Below are 20,780 nucleotides of genomic sequence, written 5' to 3'. Positions count from 1 at the left end.
GCGCGAGTACGTTGACGAAATTCTATTCCCGGTAATCGCAGCATGTTATGTATGCCCATGGGGGCGTCATGATAGACACAATTTGAAACCTACATGTATTTAGACGAGAGTCGACTGTATTCCACTATAGACTTTCTACTAGTCGACATTTGCAGTTAGCTTCTTCGATTTGTATGGTGGGCCACCAATCGCTACATGTTGTTTGTTCATGATTCACGTGTGATGATACATGTATGTATGTTCTGCGCGGGATCAGCACGGTGAGTGATTTCCTGTGATGCAGCAAAGGCGCTAAGATAGCAACCTCTTCTTTTTTTTTTTTTATCAACGACCGCAACCCCACACCAAGATTTATATCTGCAAACAACCTCAACCACAACCTCACCTTCAACCCCACAACCCACAGCAGATCTCAAACAATTCACAGATTAGATCAATTCTAGCAAGAAAAGAAATATAGCGCAGAGAGAACTTCACTCTCACTCACCCACTCACTCACTCACTCACCACCCCATCATGGTCTCCGCGGTGCACTCCCACCGCCCCACCATCAAGGCAAATAACAAATCCTTTAAATCGCGCCATGCCACCAAGTCGTCCATCCGAGCCAAGAATAAAGGTACCTCCCCCTCTCCCCCCCAAAAAAAAAATAAAAAAAAATAAAAAAAAAGCCCTAACACAAACCCCAGGCAAAGTCGAAGACGCCGACCCCTCAGCCCGCAAGTCGCCGCACCAGCAGCTGATGTCCAAACTCGACCGACGCAACAAGGCCCGCCAGCTGCAGCAGAACAAGCACAAGGACCTCGTCAAGGAGACGCGCATCTTCGACGGCCGCAAGGGCGCGCCGCGCATTGTGGCCGTGGTCACGCTGTGTGAGAATGGTGATGCGAGGGCGGCGGTGAAACAGTTGCTGGGGAGCTTGGAGCTGGAGGGGGATGTGCCGGAGGTGGGCAGTCTGGTTACTAGGTATGCTTATATATACACTACACTACTATCTCTATCTCTAGATAGCTACTACTTCGGTATCTATATAGGTTTATCTTTATCTCATGTTTACTTACTGCCACAGCGTCGAGCGCTTCAAGCAAAAGCTGCAATGGCTCACCCCCCCCCGCGACCTCCTCCCCACCCTCGACGCCTGCAAGCTCGCCGATTTCGTCGTCCTTGTCTTATCCGCGCAGCAAGAAGTAGACCCCCACGGCGAGCTCCTCATCCGCAGCATTGAGGCCCAAGGCATCTCCAACACCACAGTCGTCGTCCAACACCTCGAAACAATCGACCCCCCCAAGCGCCGGCCCGACGTCAAAAAATCCCTGCACAGCTACATCAGCCACTTCTTCCCCACCATCGCGAAGGTCAACTCCCTCGAGTCCCCGCAGGAGGCTTCTAACGTCATCCGAACCCTCTGCACCCAGCACCCCAAGGGTGTCCACTGGCGCGACGACCGCCCCTACCTCCTCGCCGACGAGGTCCGCTGGACCGATGCTGATGGCCTCGCTGTCACTGGTGTCGTCCGCGGAAAGGGTCTCAACGCAGACCGCCTCATTCACATTCAGGGCTACGGTGACTTCCAGATCGACCGCATCTGCGAGTGCCCCACTGCCGCACCCGCCGCCGCCTCCGGTGACTCAATGGCGCTTGACAACACCGAGTCCGCCGCCGCCGCCGTGCTGGCGACCCCAACCACCGAGCAGGACACACTCGAGGACCTTGCCCCCGAGGCCGAGATGCAAGGCATCTCCGACGCTGTCTCAGAGGCGCCTACAAACATGACGGACCGCCGCGGCGTCCTCCTCGACGACCACCACTACTTCGACGACGACATCGACGCCATCAATGTCCCCTATGAAGCCCCCCGCCGCCTCCCCAAGGGCACATCCTCCTACCAGGCCGCCTGGATCCTCGATGAGGACAGCGACGCCTCCGACCTCGAAGACGAAGAGGACGTCGCCATGGTCGATGACGCCGTCGACCCCGCTGCCCCGCGCCCCGAGGACGGCGTCGAGGGCCTCGCCGGACCAGCAATGACAGAGGCAATGACAGAATACGGCGACGACAAGAGCGAGATGTTTGTCGACCGCGCGCCCGAGCAGGAACTCGCTGAGATCGAGGCCTTCCGCCGCAACCGCGGCAACGCACTCGACGAGGACCGCGAGTTCCCCGACGAGATCGAGCTGCACCCAAATGTAGCCGCACGCGAGCGCCTTGCGCGGTACAGAGGACTCAAGTCGCTGCGCTCCAGCAAGTGGGAGACGGAGGAGGACCGGCCATTCCAGCCGGAGAACTGGGAGCGGCTGGCAAGGATCGGGAACTACAGGGCTGTCAAGAACAAGGTTGTCAGCGAGGCGCTGGTGGGCGGCGTGGCGCCGGGGACAAGGGTGTGCGTGTATCTGAGGAACGTCCCGGCGGACATTGAGAAGGACTGGGCGAGGGGTGGTGGTAAGGTGCTGGCGCTGTATGGGCTGCTGAGGCACGAGCACAAGCAGGCGGTTGTCAACCTCTCGCTCACGCCGAGCAGCGAGTATGCCGATGCCGTGAACGGCGGGCAGACACCCATCAAGGCGAAGGACGAGCTGGTCGTGCAGGTGGGCCCGCGGCGGCTGGTCATCAAGCCGCTGTTCTCGCAGGCCGGTGGCACGGGCAAGAACGGGGTTGCGAAGTTTGAGCGCTACCTGATGCCGGGGCGTACGACTATTGCGACTATTGTGGCGCCCGTGTGCTGGGGTGGGGTGCCGGCTGTGTTTTGGCGGCGGCAGGAGGGGGGTGGGATGGAGTTGGTGGGGCAGGGGAGCTTTGTTAATGTGGATCAGCAGAGGGTGGTCGCGAAGAGGGTGGTGCTTACTGGGCATCCGTTTAAGATACATAGGAAGCTAGTGACGGTCAGGTATATGTTCTTTAATGCGGAGGATGTGGCGTGGTTTAAGGCGATACCGCTGTTTACGAAGAGGGGGAGAAGGTATGTTGCTCTATTCATGATAGTACTCTTGAGTTTGAGGGAGATGTACTGACGGTGTTTGTGTTTGTAGTGGGTTCATTAAAGAGTCTTTGGGTACGCATGGGTACTTTAAGGCCACGTTCGATGGCAAGATTAATCCCCAGGACGCAGTCGCTATCAGTGAGTTCCTCTCTATCTTCACTCATTCTCACTCATCAATCCTAATATTGTGGCAGGTTTGTACAAGCGTGTCTTCCCCCGCGGTTCAGAAGAGTTCCGTGGGTAGAATTGTTTCTTTTGTATGGTTTTATGGGAATTACGGGGAAGAAAAATAAAATAAAATAAAGACATTACACAGAAAATAAAATGAAAGGAAATTATACCCCGGAGTATATTTATGGTTTGATGGGACAGAGGGAGGAGGGGAAGGGATCTTCGTCGCGGCGGGCCTTGTAAATAGAAACTCAAAAGGTTTGGCGTTTGTTGTTTGGATTTAAATATATCGATTGTTTTCTTTGCAGTTTTTACTTTTGCTTGTGGTGATCATGCTGAGATTGATGGTTTTACTTTATTCATCGTAATCGTATTGAGGTTTGTAGTCTTAAGCTGTGATTTAGGAATTTATGTTGTGATGTTATGAGTGATAGGCGGGTAAAAGGTAATGATCCACCAGGCGGAAAATCAAACAACCCAGTTCCCTGTCTGTCGTCATGCATCATCGTCATGGGCAGATCCCCAATTTTTTTTTTCTTCTTTCCCTTTCAACGAATGTTTCCAGACGGTCCTTCAAGAAATAATCGGAAGAACTCGCCTCGGCTTGCAATCTCCTGCTGCAAGTAAGATTGTTGGGGGCAACAGAAAAACGTAATTGCCTTTGAAAACGTTGAAAACGTTGAAAAACGAACCTAACACTTAGAGGTATAAATTTCCCCAGAGGCTCCTCTAGAAGCAAGTGGTGGGCGGGAGGCTCGCTTTGAATGTCACTTAGGAGTAACCCTCACGTTGGATGTCACTTAGGAGTAAGGGTAAGATGCGCTCCAGTGGGGTGAGTTTTCGGTCTAACACTTAGAGGTAGGTGGTGACGGGACGGTTGCTGCCCCCTCGGGTTGGTTATCACTTAGGAGTAATAACTGCATGCCGACAACCACCCCCCCTCCACGCCCCGATGGTGTCGGTCGGTCCGGTCACGAGTAACGGCTGATGCTGTCAGTGACTGCCTGCCTGCCCCACCTTCTTTTTTTTAAAACCTGCTTTTTTGCCTTTTTTTTTTTTAAATTAATATCGGGAGAAGGTCGTCCTCGTGATCTGTGTTTCACCGGGCTGGCAAGCTGTTGTAAGATCGGCCCGTTGCTGGAGCTGGAGACATGATGCATATCATGCCTGGATATGCCTTTTGAATCAGTAGCTGTCATCCTCAGCTGTGTCTCGCTAGGTTGAGTTGAGGTTCACCGAGAGGCCAAAACTACATATACGCGATATGTGTGGGGGGGAGGGCACTACAGAAGCGGCGAGGCGCGTAACGGACCCCGCACGGGAGCCCGCAGGGGGAAGTCCACCCTGGCCATGGGGCGGGCCCTGCAGGATCTCAGTGCAAGTAATTGCGTTTATCGTGATTGGGCGATTGTGACACCCCTTCGCCGACTGCAGGGGGGTCGCTTTTGGGTTATCGGGGGTTATCTATCTGCTGCGGGTACCACAACTTCCAACGGCCGTGGTGGGAGTGAGGTGTAACGTATACAGATATAAGGCCCCGTAACCTACGTGCAGCCAATGAGAGCTGAGAAGAGAGAAAGCCGCTTTCAACCGTGACTGTTGGATACTTCGCCAGATCAGCTTCCCTCCCGACGGCCCCGACTGAATGGTTTCTTTCTATGCCCGTCTGCCTGGTTCTGATTCTCCCCTCCCGGTCGTCATAGGTGGTTTGAGTACCGTCACGAGACCTTACGTAACTTTGGATCTGTAGAGGTGTATATAACCCTCCGTCTCGCCTCTTGTGCGCATCAATTAGCTACAAGCTTGCCACCATCTTTCTCACTAAATCAATCTCCATTGCTTGTTGAAACAAATCTACCCTATAAAGGATCTACACAAAAAACAATTCCAAGACCCATTACATACAATTGCTCAGGTACTTGAAAGAAGAAGGGCACGCGACACTGTTCTATCTTACTGGAAGCTAACTTATGGGTAGAGATCAGTTCAAGATGTCACCTTCAGTTACCACGGATGCTACTGTCAAAGGGAATGGAAAGGTCCTTAGTGTGCACGCCGAAAGCACCAGCCAGGCTATCAAGTACGAGCATGAATTTGCTGCTCACAACTACCACCCATTGCCCATTGTGATAGCAAAGGGCGAGGGAGTTCGTGTTTGGGATCCTGAGGTTAGTCCGTCACGTTTAAGGCCTAAAATGCACTCGCCGGTTTTTAAATAGCAGCACCCAGGTCCACGGACCTGGGAACACTCCAAGACCCGACAGATTGGTTTAGGGAAAGACGGTGATGACTGACGCCATTGGCTTTGTGCATTTAGGGCAAAGAGTACCTTGATTTCCTGAGTGCTTACTCCGCGGTCAACCAAGGCCATTGTCACCCCAAGATCGTCAACGCGCTAGTACAGCAAGCTCAGAGGTTAACCTTGTCATCGAGAGCATTCTACAACGATGTGTTCCCCGTCTTTGCCAAGTTTGTTACTGAGGTATGATCTTAGAATCCCATTAGGCTTTTTAATTATTCCTAGCTCCTTGTATTAAAAGGTGGTCTTTTATTAGTACTTCGGTTACGAGATGGTGCTCCCAATGAACACCGGTGCCGAGGCTGTTGAGACCGGTATCAAGCTTGCTCGTAAATGGGGTTACAAGGTAAAGGGTATTCCAGAGAACAAGGCTCTCGTCTTTGCCGCCTCCGAGAACTTCCACGGCCGTACATTTGCTGCTATTTCTTTGTCCAACGACCCTGAATCTAGAGACAACTACGGACCATACTTGCCCAATATCGGATCTAGGTGTCCTTCAACTGGCAAGCAAATTCGATACAACAATATCAAGGATTTGGAGGAGGCATTTGAAGCCCACGGAAAGGAGACTGCTGCATTTTTGGTAGAGCCTATCCAGGGAGAGGCTGGTATCGTAGTGCCAGATGATGATTATCTGAGCAAGGTTCATGAGCTGTGCAAGAAGCACAACGTGCTTCTTATCTGTGACGAGATTCAGACCGGTATTGCGAGAACTGGCAAGCTTCTATGCTGCGAGCACTCCAAGATCCGCCCCGATATCGTTCTTCTTGGAAAGGCCATTTCTGGTGGCATGTACCCGGTCTCGGCTGTTCTTGCGGACAAGCACATCATGCTCACAGTTGAGCCTGGTACCCACGGCTCCACATACGGCGGTAACCCTCTTGGATGCGCTGTAGCCATTGCAGCTCTTGAGGTGGTACGTGACGAGAAGTTGACCGAGAACGCGGAGGTTCTTGGAAAGAAATTCCGTGAAGGACTTCGCGCAATTAAGAACCCTGCCATCAAATTGGTTCGTGGTAAGGGTTTGTTGAACGCAGTCATCATTGATGAGTCAAAGACATCTGGGCATTCTGCCTGGGAGCTTTGTCTTCTTCTGAAGGAGAAGGGACTTTTGGTGAGTAGAGCCCGAGATATTGCTATTTGAGAGCAAGGTAACTAACAATGATACGTAAAGGCCAAACCCACCCACCAGAACATCATCAGGCTTGCGCCACCGCTCGTAATAAACGAAGAGCAGATCGATAGAGCACTCAAGATCTTTGAAGAGGCTCTGAATGAACTGGTTGGTGTTTCGCCATTTCTCCTCCGTGGATCCCTCTCACTGACGAATAACCAATAAACAGCCAACTTGGAAAGAAGAAGGGATCTCCAACGAAGAGAAGTCCTACAAGAATGTCCTCGACGACTAAACTTTTGCTCTCAATTTCCGGCATCTCGTTTCCTTTGTTTTTGCAGGTTGGATAAGTAGCTAGGGGTTCAACATGGTGTTGTGTTTTCTTGGTCCAGTGCGCCTCAAGTACAGCGGGTAATTTCCAGTTAGATTCCTTTATTTCTGGTCATAAACACCGGCTGGTTCCAGGTCCTGGGGTTTTGTTACAACGGTTTCTGGGTTTTTTCTTCAGGTGTCTGGGTTTTCATCACCAACTCTTTTACTTACTCTGCATAAGCATTTGTAAAGGTGTATTTGTATTCTCCTAGTTAAGGGTTTTCTTTATTGGTTATTTTGTCAATTGTAAATATATTATTCTCTAACGAGTTATGGATCTTATTTTTTTGGTTATGGATACTCTCTCAAGCGGTAGTTATTTCGAGCCCAATGATGGAGTCATCACGTCTCCCTCTCTAGGTACATATAGGTTAGGAGTGTGACTTGGGGCACCAAAATTAGCTACCTTTTGTCATCACAAACCCACATTGAAATTTTCAGCAAAAGGATATCTGAACAGAGCTTCCTCACAGTCGCAGACAGACCTACAAAATTCAACTCAAACATCGCACCTACCTACTACAAAAAAATCAAAAAAATCACCCTATAACTGATCACCAATCATGCTTTTCGACGTAAGTCATTTCCCTCACCACCACCTCGATATTCTTATTATGTAGCTGACCTACGCAGTTACTCTGCTTTACCATCATTGCCGCTGCAGACATCAGCGCTGCCGTCGGCATAATTCTGTGCTTAAATGAGTCCTTCAGCGACAACCGCTCCCGCGATGGGTTCGGAGATATGCAGCCACGAAACCGTGATTATTGGTAGTCTGGTTTTGGGGAGGGGGGGGGGTGCCAATGATCGCTTTATCGCGTTTATTTGAACACATACCCCTTCTCTACATCTGCCCCACCCCCCCTTCCTTCACCGGCCGATTTTTCGGTTACATTTATCTCCCTTTTAATGTTCTTTTTCTTCTTTTTTTTCTATGCTAGACGGATATGGATTGGCGGGTGTTGGTTTTACGGCTCATAAACGAAACGAAATATGTTATTGTAATTAAGAATGGCTGCACGGAGAAGTTGTTTATCCGTCAATAATAGCAGCTTTCACAGATTTCAGCGACAAAATACTTCAATGAACGATATTACTGTCTGATAAGCGTTGGTCCACCTTGTATGGGTATTGACAAAGTCCTCTACTGGTAGTGGTTTTTTTTGTTCTACGTAGACATCAATCAAAACGTAACTTTAAATTACCCCCCGGCCACCACTCTACAAGTTAGTCAAGTAATCCTCAATCTCCTGGGGACTCAGTTTCCTGAACCGAGGTCCTTTGGCACCCTCAACACCTTCGAATCCCAAAAGGTGGTCGGCCGGAGGACCGACAATACCGATTTCTACGGTGTCTCCGGACATTTCACCCTCAATCTACAGACAGTGGGTTAGAATCGCTGTAAAAAAAAAGCTTGGGTGTTACGCTAGATCGCGGTAGGATATCGTGGACTTACGGTCTCTTTCAATGTCAGGAGAGCAATGTGGATTGCGTCTTCGAGCTCTAGTCCATCAGCGTAACGCTTCTCGAGGAAGGTCTTTGCAGATGTTGCGCTCTTTCCGATGGCAGTCGCTTTCCATGGGAAGTATGAGCCAGAGGGATCGACCTATGTATGAATCCCGCATCAGCCCCCAAACCCTCGTCTATTCTAGCCAAATTCCACCCCCCCCCCCCCCCAAAAGCGCCGTAGCTCACCTGATATAGCGCTGGTCCACCCTGACCTGTACCGGCCGGCTTGTCGTCCCATCCGGCAACAAGCAAACTGACACCAAAGGGCCTGACACCACCACTCTGAGTGGCCTCCTGCATCACCTTCGCGACGTCCTGCACCAGTATCCTGGTAGGAGGGTATTCATTGTAGATTCGTTTGTAATCCGTATGCGAGACCTTTCTTGCCTTGTCGGTCAAGACCCGGTAGTCGGGGCCCATTCCGGAGTAAATCATGCCGATGTTAGGAGTTATGCGAGATATCTTCTCGAGCGACGACGAGTTCATGAGCGGGGTCGATGACTTCTTCTCGGTGGCTAGAACAACACCATTGGTTGCTGGAGGATGTGTTAGAGGTTTTCCATGAGTTTTGTGCTGGGAGAATGGATAATAACCTTTGATCCCTAGAGCAGTAACACCTTGGTTTACGGCGTTGAGAGCATATTCTACCGGCATGCCACAGAATCAGCTGCCCGTTTCATCTATCCATTTCCATCCACCAGCATCCAAAACTCTGCCCCGATATCCTTGATGTCTATCTCCATGATCCCGGAAGCTTCGCAAAAAGTAACATACCGATTTGAACAAGTTTCCCACTAGATAAACACTTGGGGTTAGCTAAGCATTTAAACTCCCGGGGAAGGTGGGGCAATAGTACTTTGGAGAGAAGGTTGTGAGGGAGAATGAATATCTGTCGGCCATTGTGAGAGCAGGATGGAGATATCAAATGGCAAAGACCGAAACGATGGAAGGCGGGGGGATATATTTGGAGATGGAGCGGATACGTGAGTGGTGGTATTAGTGGGGGAGCTCGAAGCTGCGGCTCGACTTCGCGCTGATGAGTTACCCGGCTAGCATCATGAAATATCACTGGCGCACGATATTCCTTGGCGGTTGCTCAAACTCATTTATGGGCCGGCCGCGGGCTGGGTACGTATACGTGTATTTGATGAGACTTACATAAAGCTGTATATAATCACAGCTGTGAACTTTTTCAAAGTTATGTGTTGGGAAGATTATTTTGATTCGCTATATTGTTCTGTATGTCCTTGATTACGGATGAGTTTTGGTAACTACATGTACATGTATGTGTATATATATATGTAGGTGGATAGCCAAAACCTATACCCTCAAGTCCCATTTGATATTTTGAGAACACATGACTACATTAATCAATGTGGCGGTATCGTGCCAGCTCGTAGTAGTCGCTTTCCGGGAAACACCCAACAGGCTACAGACCTTTTTGCCACTTATTTTCTGATAAATAAAAACCAACAGTTATACTAGTCATCGGCATACAGAGCAAAATAGATGTCATGACATATCTTTGGAATTTCATTAGGCTTAGCTGTTGACTATCACAAATGATCACTCGGAGTTGTCGTAAAAGCGGCGCTTCGCCTAACAAACATCGCCTACTCCACCCAATACCCCTGTAACAATTGTAACAAACTTCAATTTATAATACCTACGGCTCATAGCTAAACCCTCTCATAATAATATTACCAATTGACCTAGCTCTAGAAGCAAAACAAAACCAAAAGCCGGGTAACCCGGAACATAGCATAGACCTGATAAGGCCTTCCTTGAAAACCTCCGAGAAAAGCGCCATTCAACTCCAAATGCTCCGTTCATCTGCCTCGAAATCGCTCTTGCGATCAGTACCCTGGCTTGGGAAATCGCCTTCAATACCTCGAGGTGTTTTCAAAAGATCTTTTGCCTCAACAGTTCAATCTACCGAGAGTCGAGTATGTAATGCTACTGCCCCACCTGGTATTGAGGCAGTACACTGATGGCGTTGCATCTTAGGACCCCGCAGAGCTCGACGAGATCACAACACTACCAAATGGACTCCGAATAGCCACTGAAGCCCTTCCCGGTCATTTTTCGGGATTGGGTGTCTACATCGATGCTGGATCACGCTACGAAACAGATCGCCTAAGGGGTGTAAGCCACATCATTGACCGGCTTGCCTTCAAGGGTACAACCAAAAGGTCTTCTGACAAGATGCTTGAGATCCTCGATTCACTCGGCGGCCATGTTCAATGCGCCTCTGCTCGCGAATCTCTCATGTACCAGTCTGCGGTCTTCAATAAGGATGTCTCAAGCATGGTTGGAATTCTTGCTGAAACGATTCGGGACCCGTTAATTGGCGACGCGGAGGTGTCGCAGCAATTGGAGACGGCCCAGTATGAAATCGGAGAGATATGGTCGAGGCCTGAGATGATATTGCCGGAGCTTATGCATATTGCGGCATATAAAGATAACACTCTAGGGAACCCGCTGCTATGTCCGGAAGATCAATTGACAAAGATTGATAGAAATGTTATTCAGGAATATAGAAGTATGTTTTATCGTCCGGAGAGGATAGTGCTGGCCTTTGCAGGCGTGGACCACAAAACAGCTGTATCTCTCGGAGAGAAGTACTTTGGCGATATGAAAGCCGAATCAATATCTACCAAGCCCCTCTCACCGCCATCAGCCACCTCCAGCATTCTCTCAAAAATCCCACTCGTGAAGAATCTCTCCACCAGCGCATCAAACTCCGCAGAAGCCTTGTCTTCATCAGGCATTTCGCCACCCGGGACTGCCCCATCACACTACACTGGCGGTATTGTCTCTCTACCCCCATTCGACGGACCCACCCATCTTCCCACATTTACGCACATCCATATCGCCTTCGAAGGACTTGGGATAGCAGACCCAGACATCTACGCCCTCGCCACACTTCAAACCTTGCTCGGTGGTGGCGGCTCCTTCTCTGCCGGTGGCCCTGGGAAGGGCATGTACTCACGTCTTTTCACCAATGTCCTCAACCAGCATGGATGGATTGAGTCCTGTGTTGCCTTTAACCATGGTTATAGCGACTCTGGTCTTTTTGGTATCGCGGCATCATGTCGTCCTGGCGCCGGGCACGCCCTCGTTGACGTTATTCTAAGAGAGTTTGCGTCAACGTTCACAACCTCTGGGTTTTCGGGGCTAAAGAAGGCTGAGGTAGATCGTGCAAAGAAGCAGCTGAAGAGCTCGCTGCTCATGAACCTGGAGAGTCGGATGGTAGAACTTGAGGACCTAGGACGACAGGTGCAGGTCCATGGGAAGAAGGTCGGCGTATTAGAGATGTGTAGGAAGATTGAGGCTTTGGAGGTCGCAGACTTGAGGAGGGTAGCGGAAAGGGTGCTTTCGGGCAAAGTCAATAATAAGGGAAATGGTACAGGGAAGCCAACGATTGTGGTGCAGGCCTCGGCGGATGAGATTAGCAAGATTGGGGATTTGGGGGCGACGGTCAAGAGGTACAAGCTTGGAAGATAGTGGCGGCTCAGGGGAGCTATAGACCAGAGAAAAATATAAGTAGTAGCTGTAACACTCCCCTGGGGTCTTGGGGTGTTCTTTCTATTTTTTTCTTTTGCCTAAAATATCCAAATGTTGGATGTAAGGATCTCCCACTGTACAATAGCAATTAAATTTATGGAATATATTCATTCCTCCTCCGCTGTACCTAACGTGCATGTTCCACTTGTTCTATTAATATTTCGCTGCATTGATGAGCTTTCATGTGCTATATCAACCAAACCAAGCTTAGAGAAAACTGTGGCCACGGTTTTTTTTTTTTTTTTTTTACATATATATTTTTATCTGCGAGTTGAAGAATTGCTAAACAAGGTATGAAATCCTGTCGTCCCTGTCGAAAATAGGAAGTTTAGACCCTAAATAATGCATAATCAATCGTTGTTTGGAAGCCGCCACGTCTAGGCTTTTTGACAAAAGGACCAAGATTAGTACCTTACCGTCGAAACGCATACAATTTTAAGCCTTATTCAGTCGGCTTATCCAGATCGTAGGCTCATAATAGCCTTATGAATTATTTAAGCATTTTTTAAGGATGAAATAAGGCTTAAAAAAGGATTTTTGTACTGATAAAGCTATTGTGAGCCTACGTTCTGGATAAGCCGACTGAATAAGGCTTAAAATTGTATGCGTTTCGACGGTAAGGTACCTACAGCGTGTAACCATATGCACTTAGACTCCCCAAAATTGATCCCTTTGAATCACAGGAGAGAAATGAACTGCGCGAAGTGTCGGTTGCGGAAAAACCGAGGATATCACGGGGAAATCCGTTATTGCGGATTAACGGCTTTCATGTCTGCCATGCCCCCTTTTCTGCATTTAAGATCTCGGCAGCACTGTGTACATCTTTACATACCATACCAACATGTACCTTTGGAAGGGGAGGGCCCGAGAAGAGGCATCACATGGCTTCGGTATGTCGGGACCTGATACATACACGTAGCTGAGCATTCTCATTGAACTAAGCATGATCTCACTCTCCCGGATTTTCATGATATCGGGAATTGCCTCCTAAACAGAAAATTTCCCATCGTTCCTCTATCGTGGTTGATATTTGCTAGAGCCCGCTCCGCCGGGCCGATACCTTTTTCCCAGATGGTCTACAAGCTTTCTAATGCTCGTTAATCATGGTGTGGATCCATACATTCATAGACGTTATACGGAGCCTAGGTTTCAGTAAGGAAGAGAGCCATGGATACGAACCTGAATACTTCCCCTCTGGTCTAATGTGTTTAATGGAATGTGGGAGCATTTGTACGCTACAGTCGAGGCTAGTTTCTTCATTCATTGTTCTCTTTCTCTGGGGGTTCTTCTCCGCATCCCACTTAAAGGAGGTGTAGGTAGATACATGCGCCCTCGACCTCCTGGAAAAAGTACTTATGAATCATGATGGCTACTGTGATCGGCAGACATTAGCGGACAGTCTACTAGCAGAGTGGCCAGTTTGAGAAGGCAAGACAGGCAGGCGGATAGCCTACTCTAGCAAGAGGCCACACCTTTACAAACCTTCTTGACTTCTTTTTTTGTCCTTTTTTTCTTCTTTTTTTTCCCTTTTCTTGAGTGAACTCGGGTCAGGAAATTCCACATTTCAAATTTGCTCAAATCACGGGCCTAAAAGTTTAGTGTTATTTATTCGCAATCGCAGATGAGTGCCAGATTACCGAACAAGTACATGTGGCCAATAACAGACTACTTCCCCTGGCATGAGATTGTGGAACGCCTCCGGGGAAGCCCGCAACAACATGACCCGCATGTACAACCTATCATCTCAAAGTCTACGAAGTACTTTTCCCCGCAACCATTATTTGAGGTCCTGCAGCCCACTTAATTGACATTTTCTTGGTTTAGGCTTTTTCGTGGGTTATTACGTGAATTACGTTATAGACCTACAGCTAGTATAATATGGCTGGCTATCTCATTACCGGGGCTTTGGGCCAAATTGCTGGGCATTGGACCAAATCCATGTCAATAGCCGCTGTTTTTATTTTTCCAAACCGTGGTAACTAGAGTTTGTACCATACGGCCGGTACTCAGATAGAGTATTTATCTTGGAGCATCATGAAAATGGATCTGAGCCGCCGATCCAGAGCATCTGCCTATCTGTGAGCATGCGGTGTTACATAACCTTGTGGCTTTCCTCCAAGCCGGAGAAATATCAGGTGGAGGCGGGAGTGTTTCATGCGACAGCCGTTCCCTTTCGATTGGCTCCTGTTTAGCATAAGTCGTTTAAGAGTGCCTTCTTTAGATCGTGGAGTTGCGATTGCTAGCATACGTGCTGCATACAATCGTTTTTTTTCTTCTTTTTTTACAATCATAAAAGAGAGCTGACTAGAGATTTGGAGTTGGAGGGCACAAGTGAAACTAGAAGTAAACTGAAACTTCTTGGTTGATATGAGCTTGGCATCGATGTGACGGTCAGCGATGACGGCGCCTTGGGTTCTTGCAGCACACAAAGATGAGCGCTCTCATGTGAAGCTTGTCTCGGTGTTGCTTATAATTGTGAAACTGAGCGCAAAAAAAAGGTGAGAACAGACCCCTTTCCCTGAAGATAAACATGATATTTCGGTTTTGTGCCCTATTTTCACAGCTCTCGAGCTCTAGGGCTCACAAACATTAGATCTATAGACTTGAGGGCATGTACACTAATACTTGTTCGGCCGGGCTAGGCATAGGGTACCAACAGCCGTGGAGCATGATACATCTACGTACATGTAAGTTACCACCAGTGGCACAGAACTTTAATTATTAAATGATCTCTAATAGATTACTTGATCGTGACTCGGGTAGCCGCTGCCCGGTTCTCATTTTCCCCTTATCTGGAGTATCTCCAGTTGATCTTACAAAAGAACGCATGCTGACGGGGATGAGGCATGATCTATATACATGTACATGTAGCTATGATGCCAAATCACCCCATAAATTGATTTCCATATCATCAGATATCACTCGATTGAGATTTAATCTCATTCAAATGCTTTTTGCTGGCACTTCTGCTACTTTTAACATCCGTCTTGCAACGAGCATCTATGTCAGTATTTCAGTGACATGTTATGCCAATTATTACACTTTTTGCCTCAGAGGTTGTCGGTTGGTGCACCATGGGAGAAAAAATTACATAACTAAAATAGCCTAGGGTATCTCGTTGTAAAGACGCACCTCCACATAGGTCCCAATTCTACATTACCAAACATGCCGAGGGTCTGGGGTATACAACTATAACCTCAGCTCTCTGCTTTGAGGACGAACTCATCTTAGTACATACCCTACATAAGGAATGTATCTCAAACACCGGCCAATGGATGAATGTGGAGTCCGGCAAAACTCCTGGAAGGTCCTGGAAAGACAGGAGTGCCACCGATTCCCTCCCATGAAAGACACAACAACCGTGTGCTGTGATTCGCACTACAAGGTGCCTTGCCCAATAACTTGGTAGCTTATAGCTGTCTATCATGTCTTGAGGTCGCAGCCCAATCCAATTACACAGATTTCGATGGCTTGTTGGGTAGTATATGGAATATGCGCGCAGTTTACTGATTCCTTATCGATCTTGGAAAATTTATACTGGTAGCCGATAGTGAAAGGTAGCTCTCAGCGACGTCCCTAGATGTACTTATAACAGACCGTCCTGTAGGATTCCCAAACTTTCAAATTGGATCCTTGCACGGTGACAGTGGCACCCGTACCGAACTACGCAGCTCCAAGCCTGATGGCTAATGTAGATTATCTCGATTTTAGACCCCTGCATCCTGAGTAGAAGTGCCAAAGCGGGCGATCCGAGCGTCCTCCATACGCGCATAATACTGCAGACGCCACTACGCACCCTTATCCTCTGGGAGGAACTGGCCGAATGGCTCTCCGCAATAGGCCGAAATCAGTGCCACAGGCGTACCTGCTCTCACAAGTTGAAACCGAGCGATACTTAACACGAGTGGATATAGCCTTGGTGCGCAACGTTTAATGGAGCATAAGATTCAAGAAGTCCCCCACAAAGGAAAAAGGAAAGGAAACACGCTGAATTGATATATTCTGGGCGCAATCCCTCGTCACCGTATCTTTGCCGTTTGGCACCACTGAAATTTTAATGACGGATACGGAGGCTGCTGCTGCTGCTACTGCTGAGAATGAGGGCGCACTCACTGAGCTAGAGCGCGAACTCACGCTTATTGCTTGGGGCATTCTTATTGGCTTTGGCTACTTGACCGGATGGAAAGCATACAGACAAACGTCAACAATATCTCGAGAGAAGAGGTATAGATCACCTTATTTCTGGTGGGTTTGGATGGACTATGTTTCGATAATGGTGTTTGGGGTACTCGCTTGGATCCTTAACCAGAAACATATTAGACCTCAGTTAGTCTCTCCTGATTACTTTCTTGATTAGTATTCATTTACGAGATGAAGACACGCGGACTGTCTAGATGCTGACTGGGGGATATGTTCATAGACTTTCGCTCTATATTCCGCTTGGTAAGTTGATCAAGCATATTGGATGGCTTCATCTGATGGTATTTCTATTGAGAACTTGACCTAACGTAGTTTCTCCGCTTTCAAAGTTGCCTTATGGGCTATTCAGGTATTTGCCTCCTGTCTCGTAGACGCGGGATGAATTAAAGTTAATAGTACGTTACTATTCGTTAGGCACAAGCGTTGTTACAGATAAACATCAATCGAATCGAACTTATAGCTGTTGACAAAGCTTTCAACAATAGAGTGCGGATAGGGTGCTTAGCTATAGTTTCTGTCTTCATAGTAGGGACATTTAGTGTCTGGATTCCAGGCCGACTTGGGACCTCAGCGAAGTAGGTATTCGGATCAATATCAAGCTTATGCCGTACATATTTTCGTTTTCACGAATGTCTATGGCTATGCTACCTCGCCTTCTTTATCAGTATTTGTTTTTATTTTCTTCGGAAGTTAGTACTAAGAAACAGATGAAGGATCACACAGATTTCGAAGGTTTATATCGAGGTTCAAGGAACTCTAACAATTCTACTCGACATCGCTCTAAATACATACTTCATTCGAGCCGTAAAGGCAACACTTATCGATCCCGGGCTCGACAAGTATAAGCCTATAGTCAGCCATAACCTCATGCTTGTATATACCGCGATAATAGTTGAAGTAAGTTTGCCTGTTCCTATAATTACCTACAGTTACCATCGCTAACTAATCTCTAGGTCGTCGCGCTGGGCCTAATGTGGCTCCCTGCGAGTCCCTTTGTGTAAGTCTACCCAGGTACCAACTTAAGCACGCCCACCAGCGCACCTCAAACTAATAAAAATATGCACTGGCACACAGCTGGCTCCAATACGGCACACTCGCCTGGATGGGCAAGCTCAACGTTGAGCTTAGCATGGCGGACCTCATCATGAAACTTGCATACCACACGCCTGAACCATCGTCGCTAGAATTGCGGCCAATCTCTCGCGCCGGGTCCGAGCAGATATCAAATATGTCATTTGTGGATTCACTTGCTCCGATTATTACTACTACAACGCTTGTCCCGGAAACTAACGCTCCTCACGGTATTGTAGCAGGACCTAGTACCGCCGACGCGCAATCAACCAAATACCAATGGGTCGTGACGAAGACGACGGAGATTGTTGTCGAAATTGAGGAGATTGATAGTGACATAGAGCTACAAATGGAGCATGATAAAGAGGAGCGCAGGTGGGAGAGGGTGGGGTATCATGGGCGGATATCGTACAGAGTCGAAATTAGCGCTGGCAAGTAATAATGTGTCTTTATGGGAGAGGTAATGGCGTTGGAGTTGGTTTTGTTTCGATCTTTTTTTTGTTTCAGTACATATACTATTAGTTATGCAGTGAGGGCCAATGATTTTTTATGTGGAAAATTTAAATTTTATTATTATGACTGGGGCTCGCTGCAGGGGAGCTAAGGAGGGTGGGTTGGAGACTTGCATACATGTAAAAGCCTATACTGTCATTTATTGGGTGTCTCTCAACATCTTATAGCTGACAGTACAGATCTTAACTATTTATTCTCGATGGCTTGTTGATGTTTGGCTTGAAGACGTTGCTAGGGCTCTTATTCTAGCACTTCTGCATGTAACACATGGTAGTTGCATGATGTAAAAACCACGCGAGTCTAGTTCGCACATATTGCGCGTCCTGTTCATGTCCTGGTGGAGGAAGTGTATCTCCCCTATGTTTCAACCTTTGGTCCAGCGCTCCCCCCCTGATTAACCTCATGTGTGAAATGGCGTTTTAAGGTTTTACTTTTAAGGTTTGATAGCTACTGATTGTTCCACCGACAGCTGCAGAGTAATCCATCTGTCATCCACGAGGCTACCTATATGTAGAGTATGTACGTAACACCACGCGCGAATTGTGCTTCTACGTTCGCACATCCGAACTGTGAAACAGCCCCACTTTGTCCTCAGGCAGGGTAGCGATGTCAATGGACGACCTACAAGAGAGATAAGAGGAGGGTGTGGTAGAGCTAGATGACATCGATTGTGTTTGAAGGATTGGGTTACAACCCAGAAACTCCGTCTAGGAATGTATGTAGATAAATGTAGTAGGCTAGGGGAGCTAAGTGCGGTTTTCACCTATTGTTTTCTGGAGATCGGCCTTGAACATGAGAGAACACCCTAGTTCTGCCGGACGGAGGAATCTACTAAACAGGATGGTGTGCGTGATCACCCGCTCAAATCCATACAGTACGTTCTGTCTGCGCGATGTTGGGAGCGTCCCCTGTATCCCCGCAAAATTATATGCGCAATGAACGCAGAAGAAAAACAGCATACGTACCTCTCGCTTTTCCTTGCGCACTTACGGACGTGGGCTGAATACGAGCGAGACTGGGAAGGAGCACTCGGCTTGAGACATACATGTTTTTCGTCGGGTAGAAAGTCGATTTCCCAAGCTCGTATCGTGCCAAATCAACGGCATGTGCGGGGAGATGGGCCCGGCGCTTTTGATTGGTGGAAGGTGAACCTACTTGTCGCTGGCTTTTGAGAGTAAGTGTGGCTCATGATGGGGGCATTTACTGTGCAGAGGTTTCGAGAGGGTTGTTCCAGTATGATAGAGGTGCGGTACATAATCGTAGAAGAAACCGTTCTGGGGTTCGGTTCATGAGGCAGCACTCGCTAAATCAATCACACTAGATCACTCGATGTCGTGATGCAACGCAAAGAGTACTAAGGTGAGTATCCGCCCTATGTGGAAACACCGAAACATCCACCATTTCCTTATTATCAAACGAAACCCCTACGAGATATTCGAACCAATTTCCAAGGGTGCTAGAGATTTCAGTTGTGGAATTGTTATACAATCCTTACGCATAAAAAAAAAGAGGGAGGGGGGGAGGAATCCGGTATGGGTACATCAGGACCAACCAAAAGAAAACAGAAAAATGACTAAAAACAAGCGTACTTGAATTCAGATTTAAGCTCTTCCCACAGTTGTCTAGAGGGTAGTTTTTCAGGCCCTATCAGATTGTTCCCAGCTAGTCAAAGGTTAATCATCAGTACCCCAACTTTGTAAGCCTAAAATCGGCTATAAATACACGTGGATAGTAGATGTAGGGTGAGCACTCAGCGTGTTACCTGGGCGTCATGTAAATCGCTTTCTAAATAGGCCTTCTATCACAAGTACATGTGGTCACAAAAGAGCACAACTTAAGTGCCGAATACAGACGAAGGGATACACGTACGTGCTGGGTTTCTAGTAGGTTAATTCTTCTGTAACTAGTGCACAGTGTATGATGAGCTAACGTAATATCTTTAGGTGAGCGAGTGTTCGCCTCATACCATACACATAATCTATGGTAGAGAATACTACAATGCCACGAGTTTTTTTTGTATCTCGATACCATCACATCCAATCAAACACCACGTCCAACCATGATTTCTAGACGTCATAGACAAACCAGAATATAATCCTTAAGGTACCACCACAATAATTTTTTTCTGAATCGACCTCAACAATAGCTGAACAACAAAGTCGTGCCACGGACTTGAGCTGGGCCAGAACCTTCGACCCGCTGTCAACGACGTCAAAACGGCCCTAGACTGGTCTATACAGAAGAGGTTCCCCTTCAAGGTGCAGAAAAAGAGCCAATCTCGAAAAACCTACTATTGCACTAGTAAAGGGGTGAACATAGAGGGATTAGAGCCAATAAGTCGAGTGCTAGCCATTATCTCATGCAAGCCATACCATTGCTATATCAATTTACAATTTGAAAACCAGGTGAGGCAAGATTCTACCCCCATGGCCCCCATTATATTCTTTTCATCAACAGCGATAACTGAGACCAAAACTTCGAGCTGTGGTACCCTGTAGGCGCGGCGCCCTATATAGACTATCTTTCGAGAATTGTACTATGAGTTGAGAACGTTTTCTGGACCTAGTATTATGAAACTTGTAAAGCTTATCAGTTAGCTATATATAGCATTAGCACGTATAGCCAGCCATCAACCATAGCGGTTAGCTACGTACTTACATACAGGCCAACCGCAATCACCACCTTTGAGGTTCTTCCTCTTTCTTTATTTCGTACCTAGATATCACGTCTAGATTAGAGAATATTGCCCATGGTACTTTGGTAGCATCATACACCCTGAATTACCTGTATGCATGCCTCAATCTGATATCAGTGGATGAACCAGAAGAAATTGTCTCTATTGGTATCATTCTTAGTGATGGGCACGAGCCGGCTCGGATTGTGGAGACAAAGGCTCGAACTCAGGCTCGAGCTCTCATTTTTATACCTAAAAATAGACCTTACAGTAAGTCGGCATATAGAGTTCGTATTCAGGATGAGTAATGGGG

General features: G+C 47.7%; 5 protein-coding genes across 5 annotated transcripts; 4 read left to right on the top strand and 1 right to left on the bottom strand.

The window, feature by feature from the left end:
* Window positions 1-516: 516 nt before the first annotated feature.
* On the top strand, window positions 517-3,221 carry LAJ45_03193 (uncharacterized protein; the record flags this gene model as incomplete). The annotated part of the gene is made up of 5 exons (XM_046112781.1): window positions 517-619; window positions 690-966; window positions 1,070-2,956; window positions 3,027-3,115; window positions 3,172-3,221. The coding sequence occupies 5 exons, from the start codon at window positions 517-519 to the stop codon at window positions 3,219-3,221; spliced, it is 2,406 nt and encodes an 801-aa protein (XP_045974270.1).
* Window positions 3,222-4,793: 1,572 nt separating this feature from the next.
* On the top strand, window positions 4,794-6,856 carry LAJ45_03192 (uncharacterized protein; the record flags this gene model as incomplete). The annotated part of the gene is made up of 7 exons (XM_046112780.1): window positions 4,794-4,880; window positions 5,041-5,063; window positions 5,127-5,316; window positions 5,466-5,630; window positions 5,704-6,561; window positions 6,622-6,729; window positions 6,791-6,856. The coding sequence occupies 7 exons, from the start codon at window positions 4,794-4,796 to the stop codon at window positions 6,854-6,856; spliced, it is 1,497 nt and encodes a 498-aa protein (XP_045974269.1).
* Window positions 6,857-8,153: 1,297 nt separating this feature from the next.
* LAJ45_03191 (uncharacterized protein) lies at window positions 8,154-9,342 on the bottom strand (the record flags this gene model as incomplete). The annotated part of the gene is made up of 6 exons (XM_046112779.1): window positions 8,154-8,309; window positions 8,390-8,539; window positions 8,629-8,978; window positions 9,036-9,086; window positions 9,217-9,236; window positions 9,299-9,342. 6 exons carry the CDS (start codon window positions 9,340-9,342, stop codon window positions 8,154-8,156), a joined length of 771 nt encoding a protein of 256 aa, XP_045974268.1.
* A 920-nt stretch (window positions 9,343-10,262) lies between these two features.
* LAJ45_03190 (uncharacterized protein) lies at window positions 10,263-11,949 on the top strand (the record flags this gene model as incomplete). Its single annotated transcript, XM_046112778.1, has 2 exons — window positions 10,263-10,388; window positions 10,450-11,949. 2 exons carry the CDS (start codon window positions 10,263-10,265, stop codon window positions 11,947-11,949), a joined length of 1,626 nt encoding a protein of 541 aa, XP_045974267.1.
* A 4,117-nt stretch (window positions 11,950-16,066) lies between these two features.
* On the top strand, window positions 16,067-17,719 carry LAJ45_03189 (uncharacterized protein; the record flags this gene model as incomplete). The annotated part of the gene is made up of 7 exons (XM_046112777.1): window positions 16,067-16,335; window positions 16,430-16,452; window positions 16,539-16,558; window positions 16,624-16,784; window positions 16,923-17,106; window positions 17,163-17,206; window positions 17,284-17,719. 7 exons carry the CDS (start codon window positions 16,067-16,069, stop codon window positions 17,717-17,719), a joined length of 1,137 nt encoding a protein of 378 aa, XP_045974266.1.
* Window positions 17,720-20,780: the final 3,061 nt, after the last annotated feature.

Source organism: Morchella importuna, assembly GCF_003444635.1.
Source record: "Morchella importuna strain M04M26 chromosome Unknown Morimp01GS006, whole genome shotgun sequence".
NCBI lineage: Eukaryota > Fungi > Ascomycota > Pezizomycetes > Pezizales > Morchellaceae > Morchella > Morchella importuna.
Note: the sequence above shows the minus strand (reverse complement) of the source record. Positions and strands in the feature narration are given on the sequence as shown.